General features: G+C 37.2%; 1 protein-coding gene across 3 annotated transcripts in view; it reads left to right on the forward strand.

The window, feature by feature from the left end:
• The window catches only part of ARL15 (ADP ribosylation factor like GTPase 15), a 227054-nt gene that overhangs the window by 75950 nt on the left and 133350 nt on the right, over positions 1 to 17754 (forward strand). For all 3 annotated transcript variants that reach the window (XM_066569551.1, XM_066569549.1, XM_066569550.1), the window contains 2 exons: positions 4023 to 4167; positions 6942 to 7001. In XM_066569551.1, the coding sequence (XP_066425648.1) occupies positions 4023 to 4167; positions 6942 to 7001 (205 nt within the window). The remainder of the gene's footprint in view (positions 1 to 4022; positions 4168 to 6941; positions 7002 to 17754) is intronic.

A 17754-nucleotide genomic window follows, 5' to 3' on the forward strand; every position in this document is an offset into this window, starting at 1 on the left:
CGAGAAGTACAATGAGTAGGCAAAGACAGACTCAACAGCTGGAGGCAGTTTAATGTGTAGAGAGTACTAATTCAGGGACATTTGTTGCCCAGATCTTCAATCTGTGATCTCTGAGTGGCACATATATCAGAAGTGTTTGGCCATCCCTGCTATAAACACAATATGCTTTTCCCAGAAGAAATCTCCATAGGGCTTTAAAGGGACACTGTCTAGGATTGTCAGCATAAATACTGATGTGCCTAAAACCCAGAATCATCCTGTTGGGTTGGGAATCTGTGAGGAGGAGTAGAACTGGCTAGCTTCTTCCCTTAACTCTTAAAAAATTGTGATACATGCGCATTCAGCATTCCTGTACACTGACTAGTAAAATAAAAGTAACAGTGTTGCTGAATATTGCAAAGATTTCTACAGACTGCAGCACCTATTACTCCCAGTTTTCTGGATTAATGCATCCTTTTTTTTCAAAAACTGATTAAATGCGTACATTTTTAAAGGTACCTTACTGTTTTATTTTCTGTACTTAAAAATCTGTTTTTTCATTAAAAAATGAATTCCTGACTCTCCCTGCCTGCCTCTCTTTTCATGCCTATTTCCCTCATCCAATGGCTACAGCTTTAAGTGTGATATTCTCAAAAATTATGAAAGCTGACAATTTGACATGTCATTTCCTTTATACTAAGTAAGGTCTTACCCTGATAAGATGAGAAGGCTCAGAAAAATGTTCAGCTTTTGTTGCTAGCAGTGGGGTCTGAGTACATGACCATATCCTAAACAACCTTTCAGTGACTGTGCCGACTAGCTCTGCTTGACCCTGTATTTGCAGTAGTCCAATGTTTTCTTTTCTGTCTGCTCCAACACTTTCTCTAAGAGGCACTGTTTGGGTTTAGAGTTTGTTTTGCAATACCTAAAAGGCATGATTTTATTGCCCATTGAGCAAATCAAGTTTGGGAATCAATGGAGGAGACTTCCAGGTCTATATCTGGCAAGTTAATTTGAGCTTCTTTTATGCCTTTTGGGTTGGCTAAATGGAGTGGAAAGTATGCTGGTTTGGGAAAGAACTGACCACTAGTTGTGAGTTAAGCAACTCTCTTAATGTTTTTGATGTATTTGTGTTTTGGAATTCTGGAATTACTTCTTTAGTTACTGGTATACTTTTCTTGCAGTTTTGTGGTTTTCAGAGTGCATTGTAATATGTGATGACATCTTAAATAATATGTAGCTCTAGTCCATGGTTATAAAATGTTTCAGGATGCATTTCCTGTCTATAATGAAATACTGAATATAAGATGCAATTTTATTTGCATGGTCTGTGACTTCTGAATTTTCTGCTCCCCACAGATACTGTGTAGCTACTAGATGCAGCTGCCACAGTTGTGACAATAAAGGTTTAGTCTCTATTTAATGGATGCTTAAATGGCCCTAACTTTGTTAGGGAGCAGGTAACTTGAGGCTGCTAGAGAACAGGAAGAGAGTGATCAGACTGTTTGTATAGTGATATTTCCAATGGGAAAGATGTTCATTGTGCCTGAGTAAGGAGAGTTGCAAAACAACTTTATAAAGTCTAAATCTGTTTTTACAAGCATCCTCTACAATGTACTCTAGAATTTCTCATCTCAGCTTTTGCTAAGTGCTATACACAATAGCTTAAGTTTCAGCAGCTTTTTGAAGCTAGAATATTTAAAAAAATGTTTTCATTACAACTAAACCAAGTTACTGAAGGAAATTACCCTAGCAGAAAGACAAAGTCATGAACATAGCAAAGATAAGGGAATCATGCCAAATAAAATACAAGAGTGGTCTGGGGGAAGCCATGTTCCTGTCTTCTAGGGGTCTGTCTGAAATTTTCATGCCTAACTGTGCTTAATAGTGAAGGATAAGTGAGGGGTGATGAGTCTATGTATGCTACTTTGGAGATTTTTGATCATGTGTTTCATCCACAGCATATAAAGATTCTCCAGTCTAAGTTGGACTTAGGGAGTTTGCAGTAGAGAGATCCTGAATTTCACAAATCTGCTTGTCACCACAGAGCCTCTGTATGTTTTACAAAGAGCAGAAATTATCTTTCACGGAACTATGTGTTATTAGTTACTGTCAGGGCTCGAGTGTCACATTTGGTTGCATAAGAACCAGCACAGTGGCTGGACAGAGAAGCACAGAATTCCATGAGCTCGTCTATTCCTTTATGTTTTTCAATGTCACATCAAGAGGTTGTTGCAAAGATGCCATGATGACAGGGACAAATGGAATCCTTTTAAAGACCGGCTATAGAGGGTCTGACACACAGCCTCAGGAGCTCTGGCAAGCTCTGAAGGATTTCATGCGGCCCTTCAGCTTGATATCCATTAAGTGGAAGCTCTGTTTAAAGGAGTTTATCTTTTTCAATGAACTCAGTTGGCCTTTCTCACTTAAGTACCACGGTAGAATGTTTGCTGTGGCTTTGTAGAACCGGTGAGATGAGTATAAACTAGTAAATTAATAGAACAGCAGTAAATAAAGCTAGTAGACAAGTTTATTCCTTTGAGGTATGGACATATACAAGGGCAAACCTTAAAGAAAATAATTTTTGAATCAAATCATCATCGAGGCAAAGCTATTATTTTTAAAATCTGCTGCTTTTATTCAGCTTAAATATTATTGTACATATTCTTACTTCTTCTAAAGTGTTGCTTTTCACTCTTTTAAAAGATGCTGAAGTAGTTTTGTAGCTTTCACTGAATTTATCTTTTGCTTCTTCAAAGCAATGTAAGCTGTTTTGGCAGCATGTGTAATAGCTTACCATCTATACTGAAAGAATCCAATTAAAGTTCTGTGTTGAGTGAGCCGTCCTTTTATAATCACATTCTCACTGGACGACTTGCTCACAGGGTCAGACCCCACTGTTTGCATTAGAGCCTTACTGACATCAGTTCAGTTTCTCTGCTCCTCCAGTAGCCCTCAGTGAGAAAACCTGGGCAGTTGTCAAGACAAACTAGGTTAAGGTTGTAAAGACTGGATTTCTTTTCCCACAATCGGTGCAGTGCAGACTTTTGGTTAATATAGAAATAAAGAGCTGGGGCTATGTAAAAACAGAATGTGTGAGAAAGGGCTGATTGCACAGATGTGTTTTCCCTTCCCTATTAGAGCAGATGTCTTCCTTTGATATAAAGGTGGCAGATACTGGGGAAAAAGTTATTTATGTCTGTGTATATTGGAGAGGCGGAAGTCTACCTTGGAAATCAGTGGGTAATTATGCTCCATACATAAAATATAAATTTCCTATCTTTCCTGGAATTGTATGCTTTTAGATTTTTACATTAAAAGTTTCTAAATTGCATATAATCAAAGAACTGATTATACTACTTTGGCCAAGTTAAGAGAAGTGAGCAGAAATCTGAAGTAGGCTTTGTGTAGAGAGATTTTGTTTGTTTACATTGTGATTAATTTGTACTTCTCCAGGGAAAGTGAGATATCTGTCTGGTTTTTACTAGATCTATGTCTGAAAGATTTATTTGTTTATTTATTTATTTATTTACAAGCTGTTGTTCTGAGCTGAAATGCGTGACAAAGCAAGCTTAGAAAGGATATTAGTGGAGCAAAGGTCTCTGATTCTTTTCTGTGACAACAGGTAGAGCCTGGTCAGTAGCTGCTCAGGACTGGCTCTGATATTCACACCAGGTATTGCATGAAATTAGCACAGGAAGGAAACTCATGCATAATCACTGCAGAGCTGTATAGGGCATGGGCCTGTCTCGTGGTGTGAGCAGTTTGTGCTACTTGGGGAATGGACACACAGCTTTTTGATGTTTAGGTGAAAAGTTAACATGTATACTTGTTTTGTTATAAAGTTTTTCTAGATTTTAGTAGAGGTGATCTTTGTCTATTAATTGTTGACTTAGTCAAAATAAGAAGTTGGAATAATACTTGCTTCTCTCCAATGCCTTCAAGTTTATAAACTTCCTTCTTAGAAGGTTAAAGAAAGAAAAATTTGCCATAAAAGAAAACTAACCTCTTCCTTTTGTTTTTGTTTTGCCCTATCCTGGCAGTGTTTTAGAGCACTTTGCTGCAAGGGACCGCCACCACCACGACCTGAGTATGACTTGGTTTGCATAGGCCTCTCTGGTTCTGGCAAGACAAGTCTTCTATCTCAGCTCTGCAGTGAAAGCACAGAGAATATCGTGTCTACCACAGGTAGGATGCTCCCTTTGTTCCATGGTGTGCTGGAATATTGCCCAAAGATGACTGCTGAAACACATAGCAAAGGCTGTAGAGACCTTCAGCCTACTTATCTTGCTGTTAAAAGTACCTAACGGATCACTTTGCAGCTACCACTACTTTCTTTCAGTATTTGTTCATATATTGGGGAATATCCATGAGTACATACAATTTGGAATATGTTAAACGTCAAAACTGTGTGGTCTAATGAGGCAAAACTGTAACATACAGTTATACTGAGCTGTAGACACACATTAAAATGTTTGTTTCTTCTCATTTTACTTTTGATTTTTAAAGTTTCACTATGTGTTGGAGAAAAAGGAAGAGAATATGCTGTAAAATAGAATAGGACAGTGATGCTGTGAGACTTTAATTGGGATTTGTTTCTGTACGTACTTGGTCCATGCTGCCTTGTGGTATATGCTAGCAGCCGCAAAAAAAAAAAAGGAAATATGAATTTTTGGTGATAATCCCAGCTTTTTAGATGAGCAACAGGCTTGTTTATGTAGTAAGGGCAGATTGTGATCAAAGAATTAATTTACAGAAAGTTTCAGTGGTACTGAGGAGATACATAAAAACAGACAGTACAACCACAGATAAGACGTATCTTAAGTCCAAAAAATTTGAATAGGCATCTTGATAATGGTGAACCAGAATGCCTAATACTGAAAAATATGTTTTGATTGAAAAAACCCCAAAACAACAAACAAAAAGCAAACAAAGAACAAAACAGCACCAGAAAAACCAGAAAAAGACACGTGAATTAAGAAGAGGGAATACCTGGCTGGAAAGTTCAGAAAGAGGGCAGATTAGGTCATGGAGGTTGAAGAAATCAGGTTCAGTGGCTGCAGCAATTATTAAGGTTGGTTTGCTGATGGAACTGATACTAAGTGTTGTGCAAGTACCTTGTGTTTACAGTAACATGGCTTTGTGCTGTAACTGTGGTTCATGGGCTTGAATTTCATGATTGTGCCTTAGCAACCCTAACTGCTTTTCAGTGTATGTTTTCTTAATTTACAAGAACATAAGATTATTTTATAGAAATGTAATTAAAATGTAAAACAGGTACAAGAAAATCGTGTTTTTATTAACCTGTGAATAGTTAACCTGTGGCCTCTGTAATAGTTAGAGAGATCTGACAGTTAGCTGTGAGAGGGTGACTAACTCAAAAAGGTTAGAAAGAAACTGTAGAGTAATGAACCTTTTAAATTTTTTTTTTATCCCTCTCTTGAGCTTTATCTCTGGGATTAAAACAGATTATACTTAAATATTTTAGACACTGAAATAAATAGTAGCAGCAATATAAATAGAAGTATAGAACAATCAGAGAAAGTAATGAAAATACCGCTAATTAAAAATTAAATTGATTTTGTTTTTTTAGACAGATGCAATAAAATACCATTATATGATTAGGTAACTTGAGGAATGAAAACCAGCTCGGGAGAATACTAGGCAGGCAAACCAAAGTGATGCACATCTAGGGTACTCAGCTTATAATAAATCTTAAATGTGGCATATCAGACAATATTGTGGAGAATCCAAGAATACAATGTGACCACTTCTCCACTCAGGTTTCAAGCTATAATGTATATTTTTGGTTTTTCATCAATGCCACTCAGGTCCATTCCATTTTTTCCCTTTTTTTAGAACGAATTTAGGATTTCTCTAAAGATAACAATCCCCAAAATATTTCATAGTTATTCCCTTCAGATTTTCTTGTACTTTCCTCTATTGTATCTAGCACTGATCATAGTAGGAGTACTGTAACATCTACCAGGGAGGAAAAACATCTTGTTTCTCTTAAATAATAACTAATAAACGTGAAGTGAAGCACATTTTCTCAAAACCTCTTTACTCAGTTCACAGGTATGTAATCACGTCGAAACTACTTGTGCTAGATGGAAATAAATTTAATGTCTGTCTGGATATTTTTTGCTGAAAGAGCACACATAATTTTTCCTTTATAAAGTATTATGTATGCTTATATATATGTATGCACTGAACATGCAAAATTTAGTCTTTAATACATTGGTATGGCTGGGAGCCTTTCACATTCCCTTTCTTTTGTCTGTCTGAATTTTCATTTAAGGGTAAAGGTCACATTTTGGTAATTTTTTTTTTTTTGTTTGGTTGGATTTTTTTATTTTTATTTCAGTTTTAAGCAAAAATCAGGCTAATAGAGGACTCTTAGATATTTCCAGTATGCTTATGACCATTGTAATACATCCAACTAAGGTCTGTAGAAGGATCTTTCATTTAATAACATTCATAGAAAGAATTAATAATCCTGTTGCAACCAAAACCTATGGAGTTTAAATGGAAGAATACAATGATTTGAATTGCACATTGTTTTCAAGGTCTCCTAAAATTTCGAGAATGATCACCTCGTATTAGTGGTAGTCTGGATTGTCCACTTTAGCTGTAGATGCAGTAAAAGATGATTTTATAGAAGTATATTCTGGTAGAAGGTCTGGATGGAAGTTTTGTGCTAAATTTTGTGTGCCAGGTACTTGTAATTGAAAATTACATTGCTTATACTGATTTATTCTTGTTCCACTCTATGGCACTCCTCCACCTCTTACCCCCTTCCCACTGCCTTTTAACTTACTTTTTAAACCTATTGAAATGGAATTTCTAAGGCAAAATCCTGGTTCTTGATGGAAAAAGTGTTTTTTTCTGAATATGTGCAATTGATTCCAAATGGCCCCTTTAACAAATAGCTTACTAATGTTCTGTATTTCTCTCCTTAGGTTTTAGTATAAAAGCAGTGCCATTCCAGAATGCAATTTTGAACGTAAAAGAACTTGGAGGTATGGCATTTATTCCTTTGTTTATAAAACATGCATGTCTAAATCTCATCATAACTATCAGTTGTTTTAAATTGTTAGTTATTTTAAATTTTAAAATGATAGATCAGTACAGCTGTAGTTAAAAATCTCAGCAGATTTTTAAAGCAGATAAAGCAGAGAATAGCTGTACAAATCCTGACCTCAAAGAACAAAGGGTAAAAAGCAGGAGGAGTGGAAGGCGTGTGGTGTATCTCCTTAATGTAATTTCTTGGATTGCAGTGTTTGAGTTACACAGAAATACAAACTGGACTGTAATTTTAGTATGGCTCACATGGCAGCTCAAGGAAGTGTATATTCCTTGTGTTTATTGTATGTATAAACTTTCACTTATGAGAACTGGCTCAGGTAACTATGTGAACATTTGTCAAAACCAATATATTTACTGCACCACTGAAAGTGTTGCAAAGGCAGCCAACTTATAATGAGTTATATTCTTTGAGAGCTGTTCTCTTGTTGGGTTTATTGGATTCTGGAGCAATGGTTGTTTTATGGTTGTAGGATTTTTTTTAACTTTTCTATATACAGGCAACCTATTTGGCTCCCAATTCTCACTCTGAGTCTCAAGTGAGGTTGTTTGTTAGAAGCAAGAAAACAGTCTCCTGTGGAGAGTTCTCATGGAGTCTAATATTCTTCTAATTTGAAACCCACTTAGATCTTCTTCATATTCTAGATTTCTGTATATCTTATTTATTATTTATGTAAACATTGTAGACTTAATATTGAGTATATTTATTAGATTTTTCAGTGAGTTTGTAACCTCTCCTAAATTATCTGGGGTAGAACTTGACTTGGTTCTTGAGGAAAGTTTCAGGAGATCTAGTTGCATAGTAGTTGTCTTACCTGAACTTGTTCCAAGAAAGCTTTGTGATAAGCACATGTGAAAGGCATAGAATTTCCTCTTTACTGCCACTAGTCCATGGATTTAAACATACATGTTCCTGTTTGAGCATGCATTCTGCAAAAAAAAAAAAAACCAAAACAGTAAGTTTTCTTTCATAAAGGGACCACTCAGGGATAGTGTAGATACTGCTTGAGTGTATTATGTGCATTATGTGCACTTAGTTATAATGTCACTTCTTGGATTTTTAAAAAAAATAGGATGAATCATTTGCAGTCTAGTTTATATGTTCTGCTACCTAACCTATATGAAATATTTAATTCATGTAGATAAATACAATTTTTTAATCAAGAACTGAATCTGTGATTCAATAGCAGATAGCAGATCCTTGTTAATGTCTCTTAATATTTTCTGATCATATGGGTATGTGTGTTTTGAGAAATCTTATCTTAGTGGAGAGTTTTGGCTCATGATGAGGAGTAATCCAGAATACTTGATTTGTCGTTTTCATCAATTTATCTCTTCTCAAAGACAGAGGGATTTTCAGAATTTTTTACTGCACTTTTTACTTCCTTTTTCCTTTGACCTATAGGTGTTTGCATGTCTGTATGTAAAACTTATCTAATTTGATTTCTTATATGAAATATTGTAGAAAAATGCTAGTTCCCTTACCTTTTCATTGTCTGGTAAGAGAGCAAAAGCAAGCTTCCAAAAGTTTTGTTCCAAAAGTCGGTGGTCACTAGTAGCGTTCCCCAGGACTCATTATGGGTCCCAGTTTTGTTTATTGATGGTCTGGAAAAGGGGATCAAGTGCATTCTTGGTTTGCAGATGACACCCAGTTGGGTGGGAGTGTTGATCTGCTGGAGGGCAGGAAGTCTCTGCAGAGGGATCAGGACAGGCTGGATCATGGGCTGAGGCCAATGGTGTGAGGTTCAACAAGGCCAAGTTCCAGGTCCTGCCCTTGGGTCACAACAGCCCCAGGCAGTGCCACAGGCTGGGACAGAGTGGCTGGAAAGGACCTGGGGGTGCTGGTGAGAGCAGCTGAACATGAGCCAGGCTGTGGCCAGGTGGCCAAGAAGGCCAATGGCATCCTGGCCTGGATCAGCAATGCTGTGGCCAGCAGGGCCAGGGCAGGGATTGTCCCCCTGTGCTGGGCCCTGCTGAGGCCACACCTCCAGTGCTGGGTCCAGCTCTGGGCCCTCACTGCAGGAAAGGCACTGAGGGGCTGGAGAGAGTCCAGAGAAGGGGCAAGAGAAGGGTCTGGGGCACAAGTCCTGTAAGGAGTGACTGAGGAAACTCCTCAGCTGAGGGATTATTTAAGCTGGAGAAAAGGAAGGTCAGAGGTGACTTTGTCACTCTCTCCAACTGCCTGAAAGGAGATTGTGGCCAGGTAGAGGTCGCTCTCTTCTTCCTGTCAACCAGAGACAGGATGAGAGGACATGGCCTCGAGCTGCACCAGCAGAGGTGCAGACTGGACATCAGGAAGAATTTCTTAATGAAAACAGTTGTTAAACATTGGAATGACCGCTGAGGGAATCACCATCCCTGGAGGTGTTCAAGAAACAACTGGACGTGGCTCTTAGTGCCGTGATCTAGTTTACAAGGTGGTGATAGGTCAAAGGTTGTACTCGAAGATCTTAGAGGTCTTTTCCAGCTTAAATCATTCTGTGATTCTCTAGTCAGCATTTAACCTTTTAGCTGAGAAATGTGTTCCTGTTTGATGAGGGTAAAACCTGAGCTTTCTGGAGTAGGCATGGTTTCTCTCTTGCTCCTATATGAAAATAAACCAAAACATATTTCATTTGTCACCCTAGGACATCACTGTTAAATTTTGTTCTGGAATTTCTCCTTCTGATGTTGAAGAGAAACTATGTTTTGCCTGATTGCTGGGGATTTTTTGTCTTATTCCTGTTGTTTTGCCTTCAGTTGTGATGCTATTGTTATATAATTTCTCTTTACTGTAGTGTGGAGGTCTTGTCCAGACATTTGATCCTGGAAACTTGAAGGAAGGCATCTTTCTTTAACAACCACTGCCTGTTGTTACATGTTATTCACAGAATGACATTCTATATAGTTTTAATGTTCTGTTGCTTTGTCTTTTTAGGTTTAGGTAACAGGAATCTTCATATGTCTTCATACAGTAACATATTAACAGCCAGCATTTAAAACACAGCAGAAGTTATACTGCTTAAGGTTCTTTTCATCACCCAAGCATTTATATGAAACAGATGCTGTGTAGTATCCTTTCTGTTTCATTGAAGCAGTATTCTTCCTTGAGGTTAAAGATGGTGCTAGTTTTTACTGTGCTGATTGTCTCCAAAGCTGATAATGAAGCCAGGTTTTATTTCTTCGTTTCTACAGGGATTGTAAATTTTCAGGCAAAATATAGAGAATATAGTCTCCCTTCTCTAATCTATTCAAGGACTGATTATCTCTTCATCCTCCTTTAAGATTTAGGGACAGGGAACAAAATTTTGTTGTGCTCTCTTTGCAGAAGTTTTTCTTTGAAGCACACGATTATAGAATATCAAAAATTCAACACAATTTCTGGTTTTTTATTGGTTTTTTTTCCTAAGACAGGAACTTGCAGTCCTAACAGAAAATAAAGGGTTTATCCAATTTGATAAATGGTAAATGTTTTGTTAAAACCTAGAATTTGATCCTGAAAAAGTAAGAATATATAGAGAGCTTTCAATTCTAACATTAGGCTTTCTTGAATTACTTGAAAAGAAAGTCTTGTTTTATTTGCTGACCGAGTTGAACTGCCTGTTCTCTAAGTTGCTATTTTGCTGTACCAATAATCCCTTCCTTGTCCCCAAGAAGCTAAAAAATAATGTCATTTTCTCCCCAAAAAAATTTGGTCTAAAAGATAATAAGTATAATTTAAATTATTGTGGAGATGTGCCATGCCCTAGTCCACATTCTTTCAGAATGTACTCTTACCAGAACAATTGGAAATGTCTGTCTTTATTATGTGACTCAGCTGAGTAATGATATGGAAAGAAACTACGCTTGTGATGATTTCCTCTTACAGTGCAGTAATTTGTTGTGGGAACTATGGCTGACACTGTGTGTGATGAACATAGAGAGGAGTGGGAGAAGACTCTAAAAATAAGGCAGATGATAATGTTTGTTGTTCAGAAGATTCTAACAGTGTTTTGCTGAAAAAAGTTTGGGATGCTGAATGCTGAGGTTGGTTCTCAAGATAGATTAATGGAGGTGTAAAGGCAATAGGAAGCTTTTTCTTTGGTTCTAACAAATTCCAACCTGAAGACACAGTGGCTGAAAGCACCATTTATTCCCTGTTTTTTTAAGCCATTTGCACTTGTAATGCTTTCAAAACTGAATATAAAGTTCCGGTTTAGGTATTTCTTCAGGTCTGTATTAAGATTTAAGGTCCATGCTGGTAGTCAACTAAGAATTTTTAGTTGTCCTTTTAGAATAAGTTGTTTAATAATTTAGTTTGTATCTTGTAGATAGAGGCTTAGAAACTGCAAGTGAGATGCCAAATAATGAGCCATGTCAAATTTAAAAGAATGATTCTGGTTGTGAGCAGGTCTTCTTCTTACAAAGTTTAAAAATGCTAACAACATGCTATAGGATTTAGTAATGTTCCCTCTTTTATTTATTTAAATATATTGTCTTATGTTTGTGTTAGGTTTTGTGATACACCCTAAGGCCGTTTTCTCAAAAGTAGAGAGTACATGTTGTGTAGTCATATTGGAAAATTCATTTACGACAAAAATCTGTTAAGTGCTTAGCAAGAGTGGAATGGTTAATATCAGGAATGCTCTTGTCTCCAGTTGGTTGAGCATGCCCAGGAAAAGAGATGAGAACTTTCCTCCCCACTCCTGTTACTTCTTAAGCTTGATTACCAAAGTCATAAATTCACATTCTTAGGCCAGCTAAATTAATTGTCTAGGTGACAGCTTGAAAACAAATAGCTTTAAATAGGTTTGGTTAAACAAAGCATGTGTATTTTTGCCTTAATTTGGAAGTAAAGAGCAGCAGAAAAGAGAGTAGGAGGAGAAGCCACACTGTTGTGCAGTCCAAGTTGAATTGAAAATATGAAATTCTGGACAATACAGCAACAGTTGTCAGGTAGTATCTGCCTGGTGAAAAAGTTATGGGTGTGGGAGAAAGTAATGTTGCTCTGTTAATTAGAGTTTAAAATTCAAATATTTTGGGAAATTTCTCTCCCTTTGCTCCATGGAAGTAGAGTACAGAACACCCTTCTAGCAACACCGAGCAGCTAACATTTCATCAAGTTAGTCATCAGAAAACTGATCCCACAAGTAAATGCCAGCCTAAGTCATCTACAGAGGGATGAACTAACACAAAGCAATAAAATCTCCATACTGTACTTGACTAAAAGGCACTTGACACTACAAAATCTGGTTGTGGAGTACATGCAATGCCATCTGTGACATAGCTGCATCAAACAGTTTACAGAATGTCTTAGCAGATGAAATTTTTAGATGACCCTGTTGAGCTGTCCACGCTGTAAGTTGCACAGATACATTCCGTTTCCAAAAGCATTAAAGTTAGATCTGTTTGCTATCAATCATGCTCAGCCTGCTGTTCAAATGGTGCCTAAACTCAGGCTCTGTCACTTAGTTTCCTCATTTCATAGATAAGAAAGATCATTTACACCTGCTTATGGACCTCTTTAATGGGAGTCTGAGGAAGCTCTTATTCAGCATAGTGATCTTACCACTGTTCTTTGGAAATACTGTACTTTTGCAAAAAGTGGGGTTTTTTTTACAGTGTGAAAGGACAACTGTACTTTTGCAAAAATCTGGGTTTTTTTTTTTTTACAGTGTGAAAGGACAACCTGCAGTTCGTCTCACTGCAAGTAGGAACCATGCAAGCAACGCCTATCAAAGCTGTGTAAATAGGCTAAGCAAAATACAGAATTTCCTAGTTAAGCTTTTTGTGGGTGTGGACTGGTTGTTTTTGTTAGTGAGATATTTTGTGGAGAGAAAAGCAGAACATTTGGTCTGCTTAAAAGTCTCTGCCTCATGTTGGGCTTGCAAGGTCATTTTCTTCAGGCAGAATCAAAGGATAGAGTATAGCAGCTTAGTTAAGCATCAGAAATTATACAAATATTTTAAGAACATCCCCCAAAGTTTTATCTGTGATTCTAGACAGATAAAGCTTTGAACTTCTGTGGACCAATTCACAAAAAGGCTAAACAGAAATACGCAGCTGTGGTAGACTTGCCACTTCTTTTGTATGACTATTAGTTTGAAGTGCCATAGAGATAGTTGTATTTTGAACTTTATTTGAGGTTAACTGTGCTGTTATCAAAGTTGTGACTGCAGCTCAGGGGAGGGTACATTTGAACCTGGGTGGGTGCTGGCAGCAGTCTTACTGTGGAGTTGTGCCTCTGCTTCTGAGACCCTGGCTGTCTCGGAGTTCTCTAGCAGATGTTGGAGAAGGACACAGATGCAGGTTATCTTGATGCCAGCCAGTCTTTGCTAGCCCTAGAGAGGATACTGTGTGTTTGTGAATTTAAAAAAACAAATAACACCAAACTCATAAAAGAACAGAAGAAGAAGGGGTGAAGAAGGGCTGGCTGTGCCACCTGCTGCAAACTATTAAATCTTTAGATATTGGGCTTAAATAGATGTTAAAGCGTATTTCAGGGCACCCATATCCTTCTCATTTTTAAAAATTAATTTGTAATTTTTAAAATTAACTTTATAATGAGTTTTATGTTCTTGACTAGAACAGGAGATATTTATTTCAAATTGCAAAGGTTTTATAACATGGTAGTACAAAATATACACAACCAAGTAGATTGAACTGACTTTCTGCAGGCAGGTATAAGTATAATGTTTTTAAAACTTCCAAGTGCTTGAAACACGAATGTTATTCCAACAGATTTAAATATCAGAGTAAGGTGGAGATTCAAATTTGGAAACAGCATATAAGTTAGCTAATAAGGAAAATACTGAAGGCTTGACTTCCAGATTAATCTCACTGGGAAAGCCTGGAAGGCAGAGAAAAGATGACACAGATGGTTTCCATAAACTTTGGTTTGATAAGAAAAATAAAATAAGGTACCATAAACTTATATGCATTTCTGATTTTGTATGTTGTGAATACAAAGGCAGATAATTTTTTCCTCAACTATTTCTGTCTTTTTTTTTTCCTTCTATGCTGTTTTTTTAATACCATATTTGAATTGCTGCAGTGAATATAGCTGATTTGGCACTCTCAGAATATTCCTCCTTCTGGGGAAAAAGTGCCAATTTCCTGCTGCCATGTTTTGTGCATTGCAGGAGTACACTGCCTGAAAGCCTAGAGAAAGTAGGCTGTGATCACTTGGCCACAGACCCTAGGAATCAGAAGTCCTGGGACTTTTGCAAATGGGAGAAGGTTTTGGTTTAGCATCTGCATCGTTGCAGTAGCCATACAAAGTAGCCATAGAATGATGACTGACATTACACCAGTGAAAAAGTTTGTGTCTCTGTGTGGATGTCTCTGCCAGATGGGACAAATTCCATGCAGATTATTCGTAGCAGGTATCTTAAACAGGATTTATAAATTTATGTGTCATAAAAAGGAGCCAGCACATTAAAAAAAAAGCAAACAACAAGCAACCAATAAAAAAACCCCTATTGTATACAGGATTTATTCAAGGGTGGACTACTGGGAAACATGCTCGAGATAGATAAGGAGCAACCACATCTCTTGAAGATGTTAGGATTTCTAAGGTTTCAGGCATGTTCTTGGCTACTCAGGAAAATACACCAGTTTTACTTGTGGGGATATGATGTGAAGTGACAGTATAAACTCTACATAGACTTAGAAACATGTATTTTCCAAAGATTTTCTTGGGGTGAGACACTACGGTATATTTGCAAATTTTGCAAGAATGGATAAGAGATTTATTTTTCCCTTCCCTTCTTTCTCACTACCCTACCCATGGCCAGTGATGTACACAAAAAGATTTTGTGACAGAGTCATTGGCAGAGTCACCTTTATGCTTATTAGAAATGTTCTGTTTAGTATCAGTAGTGGAATGATCTATATAATATTTTAATTAACTATAAAACCTTCAGAGTATGTAGGTGAGTGGATGATATATTTGAAGTGGTAGAAAAACTGTTTGCAGCCTGCGTTCTTTCATGTGCTCAAGCTAACTGTTTTTGATGGGAAGGGAAAAAAAAGTTTTTCCCTCTATTTGAGACTATAACTTCTCCAGACCTGTGATGTATTTTGAGGTTAACAGGAGCTTTAATTTGCAGACTAGACTGTGTTGAAGCAAGGGCTCTGTGACATACATTGTGCTCTCAATGCAGAGTTGCTGTGTCTGACAAGTAACAAATTTGATACATGCAAATTTCTTTCAGTGAAGTTTTTTCTGTAACGCTATGTTCTGTTCTCCTGAAAAAGGAGGGAATTGAACTGAAAAGGAGGGAATTGGATGTAGCCTCCAACCACCACTCTGAATGAAGACGTAAATAGAAGTATTCATAGCTGAAAGGTAGATTTGCAGCTCTGTGTTTTGCATAATTTTTACTGGAGTGTGTACGTGTACTTGTGTGTACTGGTTCAGGTGCACGTTAAACTGCACATAATTCAAAATCTTCCTCCCAGCTCCTAAGGGGTACTGTTACACTGATACAAATAATTAACAGTATTAATATGGGCACACTGTTCCTTTGATGATAAAGAAAAAAATATTTGATATTTAAAAATATTAAACTGAAGGTCCTTAAAATTACAGTTAGTTGAGTAAACCTGTCCTGTAGTAATGCTAAATGGGATGTTTTATTACATCATCCTCTCATTTTTCTGTAAGGAGAGGTTTGGTTTTTTTCCTGTTATAATGTAATTGAAGCCTACATTTGATTGAATAGCAGTTTTTCTTTTAGAATAGGTGGTGTGGTTGTGTTGTAGTTTGGATTTTGGTGGTTCCCCCCTAGTTTATTTGTAAATTGCATATTTCAGTCACATCACAGGACTCAACCCACTCCTGTAAGTTCCTTCATTGTTGAGGGAAACAAATCATATGCTTAGCCATAAGTAGTGGCTCTTGCTTGTGTTTGAGGAAGCTGCTACCCTGAATGTCACATTTTAGTGAACCTGTCACATAGCACATTCCTTAGGTCTAACGTGAAGTATGTTTTTCTGATGTTTTGGAGATTTATTTTTTTTTTTTAATCTTAGTTAAGGCAGTTTATTGATTGGAGAAACAGTCATATGGTTCAAAGCTGTTAGAGAAACACATGATAGCAGGCTGACAAATCTGAGTGCTTATTCTATGTGTTACTATTGTTTGATGGGATGTTTTGGGTACTAGTTAAGTTAAATTCCTGCTTTTATCACATCAGTCTTCTGAGAGCCTAAGGATGTTTAATGGATACACATTATATTCTGGATTTCCAAAGACCTTAGACTTTGAATCTTCCTGTCTTTGAAGCTGCTGGAATGGGTGAAAAAATTAATAATAAGATAGTTTTGCTGAACTACACCTAAAAACATCTGCTTGCTTTCTAAGGCTGAATTTGTCATGCCACAGGGTGTGAATGGCTGAATACTTCATAGGCAAGTATTTCCTTCCCAGGACAACTCCAGGATCACTCCACTCCACTGTTCTGAGGAAAGAAGCTGAGAGCAGATTCTGTTATGTGGATATGAAGAGTTAAGACAAAAGAATATCAGGTTATTTGTCTTGTAGAAATTGTAACTTCCAGCTGCTGATAGCTTATTGATGCCAAGAATTATTTTTCTAGTGCATTTGCCAAAAAAATGGTTTAAAATGGCATCCTAAGGTACATGCTTTATCAGTTTTTTCCTTGTCTGCTTAGTGTAAATTAACTTTTATTCTTAAACCTCAGGTGATTTCCTCAGAACTGAAGTGTAAGCAATTTCAGGGCATGTCATTAGAGTAATGGAAGATCCCAAAGAAAATACCAAGTTTCATGGGATGTTGTTCTTGTGGGAAGTTGGTTCTTATGACTATGACATGGTGACTGACCAGGGCTGGAGAGGAAAGGATTGCTATACTTTGGTGGTGGTTCTTTTGGGACAACTGATGTGGAGGAACAAAGTTTAGCTGCTAAAGAATCTGAACCAAAAAGACAGGACTGTAAAGTCAACAAATCAGATACTCCTTTTCTGGCTTCAGTGTCCCATGTAGGGATCCATGAGCTGCTTTCTTCCAAGTGCCTGGATATAAGAGGTCAAATGCTCTGCAGTTTACCACAATTTTTCTTTTTAGAGTGAGTATGGTTACCAAGGTAAGACTCAGATTCTAGCAGTGACATGTGATTGAAAAGTAGCTGACTGATGCTTAGGGCAAATAAGACAGATGTTATATTGCTAGGAAAAAAAAATATGTTCAAAGAACTGATGATGGTCTTGGTCTTTAAGTTCATAGAAAATGATTCTCTACTAGTTTTTAAAGTAATGTGATACTTCAGATGCCTGTGACACTGCTGTGTGTGGCTATGTAAATAGTGTCCCTCTGGCAGCTTGCTCTGGTTGCTTCTGAAGTAGGCAGCTGTTCGGAAGGACTGGGGCATCTAACAGATGCTATAAAATTCTTTGCAAGAACAGTGGACAGATATTCGTGTTCTACAGAAACATAGAATTAGCTTTCAATGCAGTCCCTCTTCTGAATGTATAATATTAATCTTCAGATCCTGATGATAAAATAAATAAAACATCTGTCCTGTTTGTCATTTTTGTTTTGAGTCTAGTTAAATTAACAGAGAGATTAAGCAAGGTCTTGACTAAGTCCTGTGACTGTTCACATTTAAGTAGTCAGCTCTGTAGGTCTTTTGCAGAAAAAAAATTATTAGGTATGACTTCAGTATTCTCTGTAGGAAAAAGTGTCTGTGCTTGTGTGTTGACAGCTTG

The sequence above is a fragment of the Molothrus aeneus genome, chromosome Z, assembly GCF_037042795.1.
Source record: "Molothrus aeneus isolate 106 chromosome Z, BPBGC_Maene_1.0, whole genome shotgun sequence".
Classification (NCBI taxonomy): domain Eukaryota; kingdom Metazoa; phylum Chordata; class Aves; order Passeriformes; family Icteridae; genus Molothrus; species Molothrus aeneus.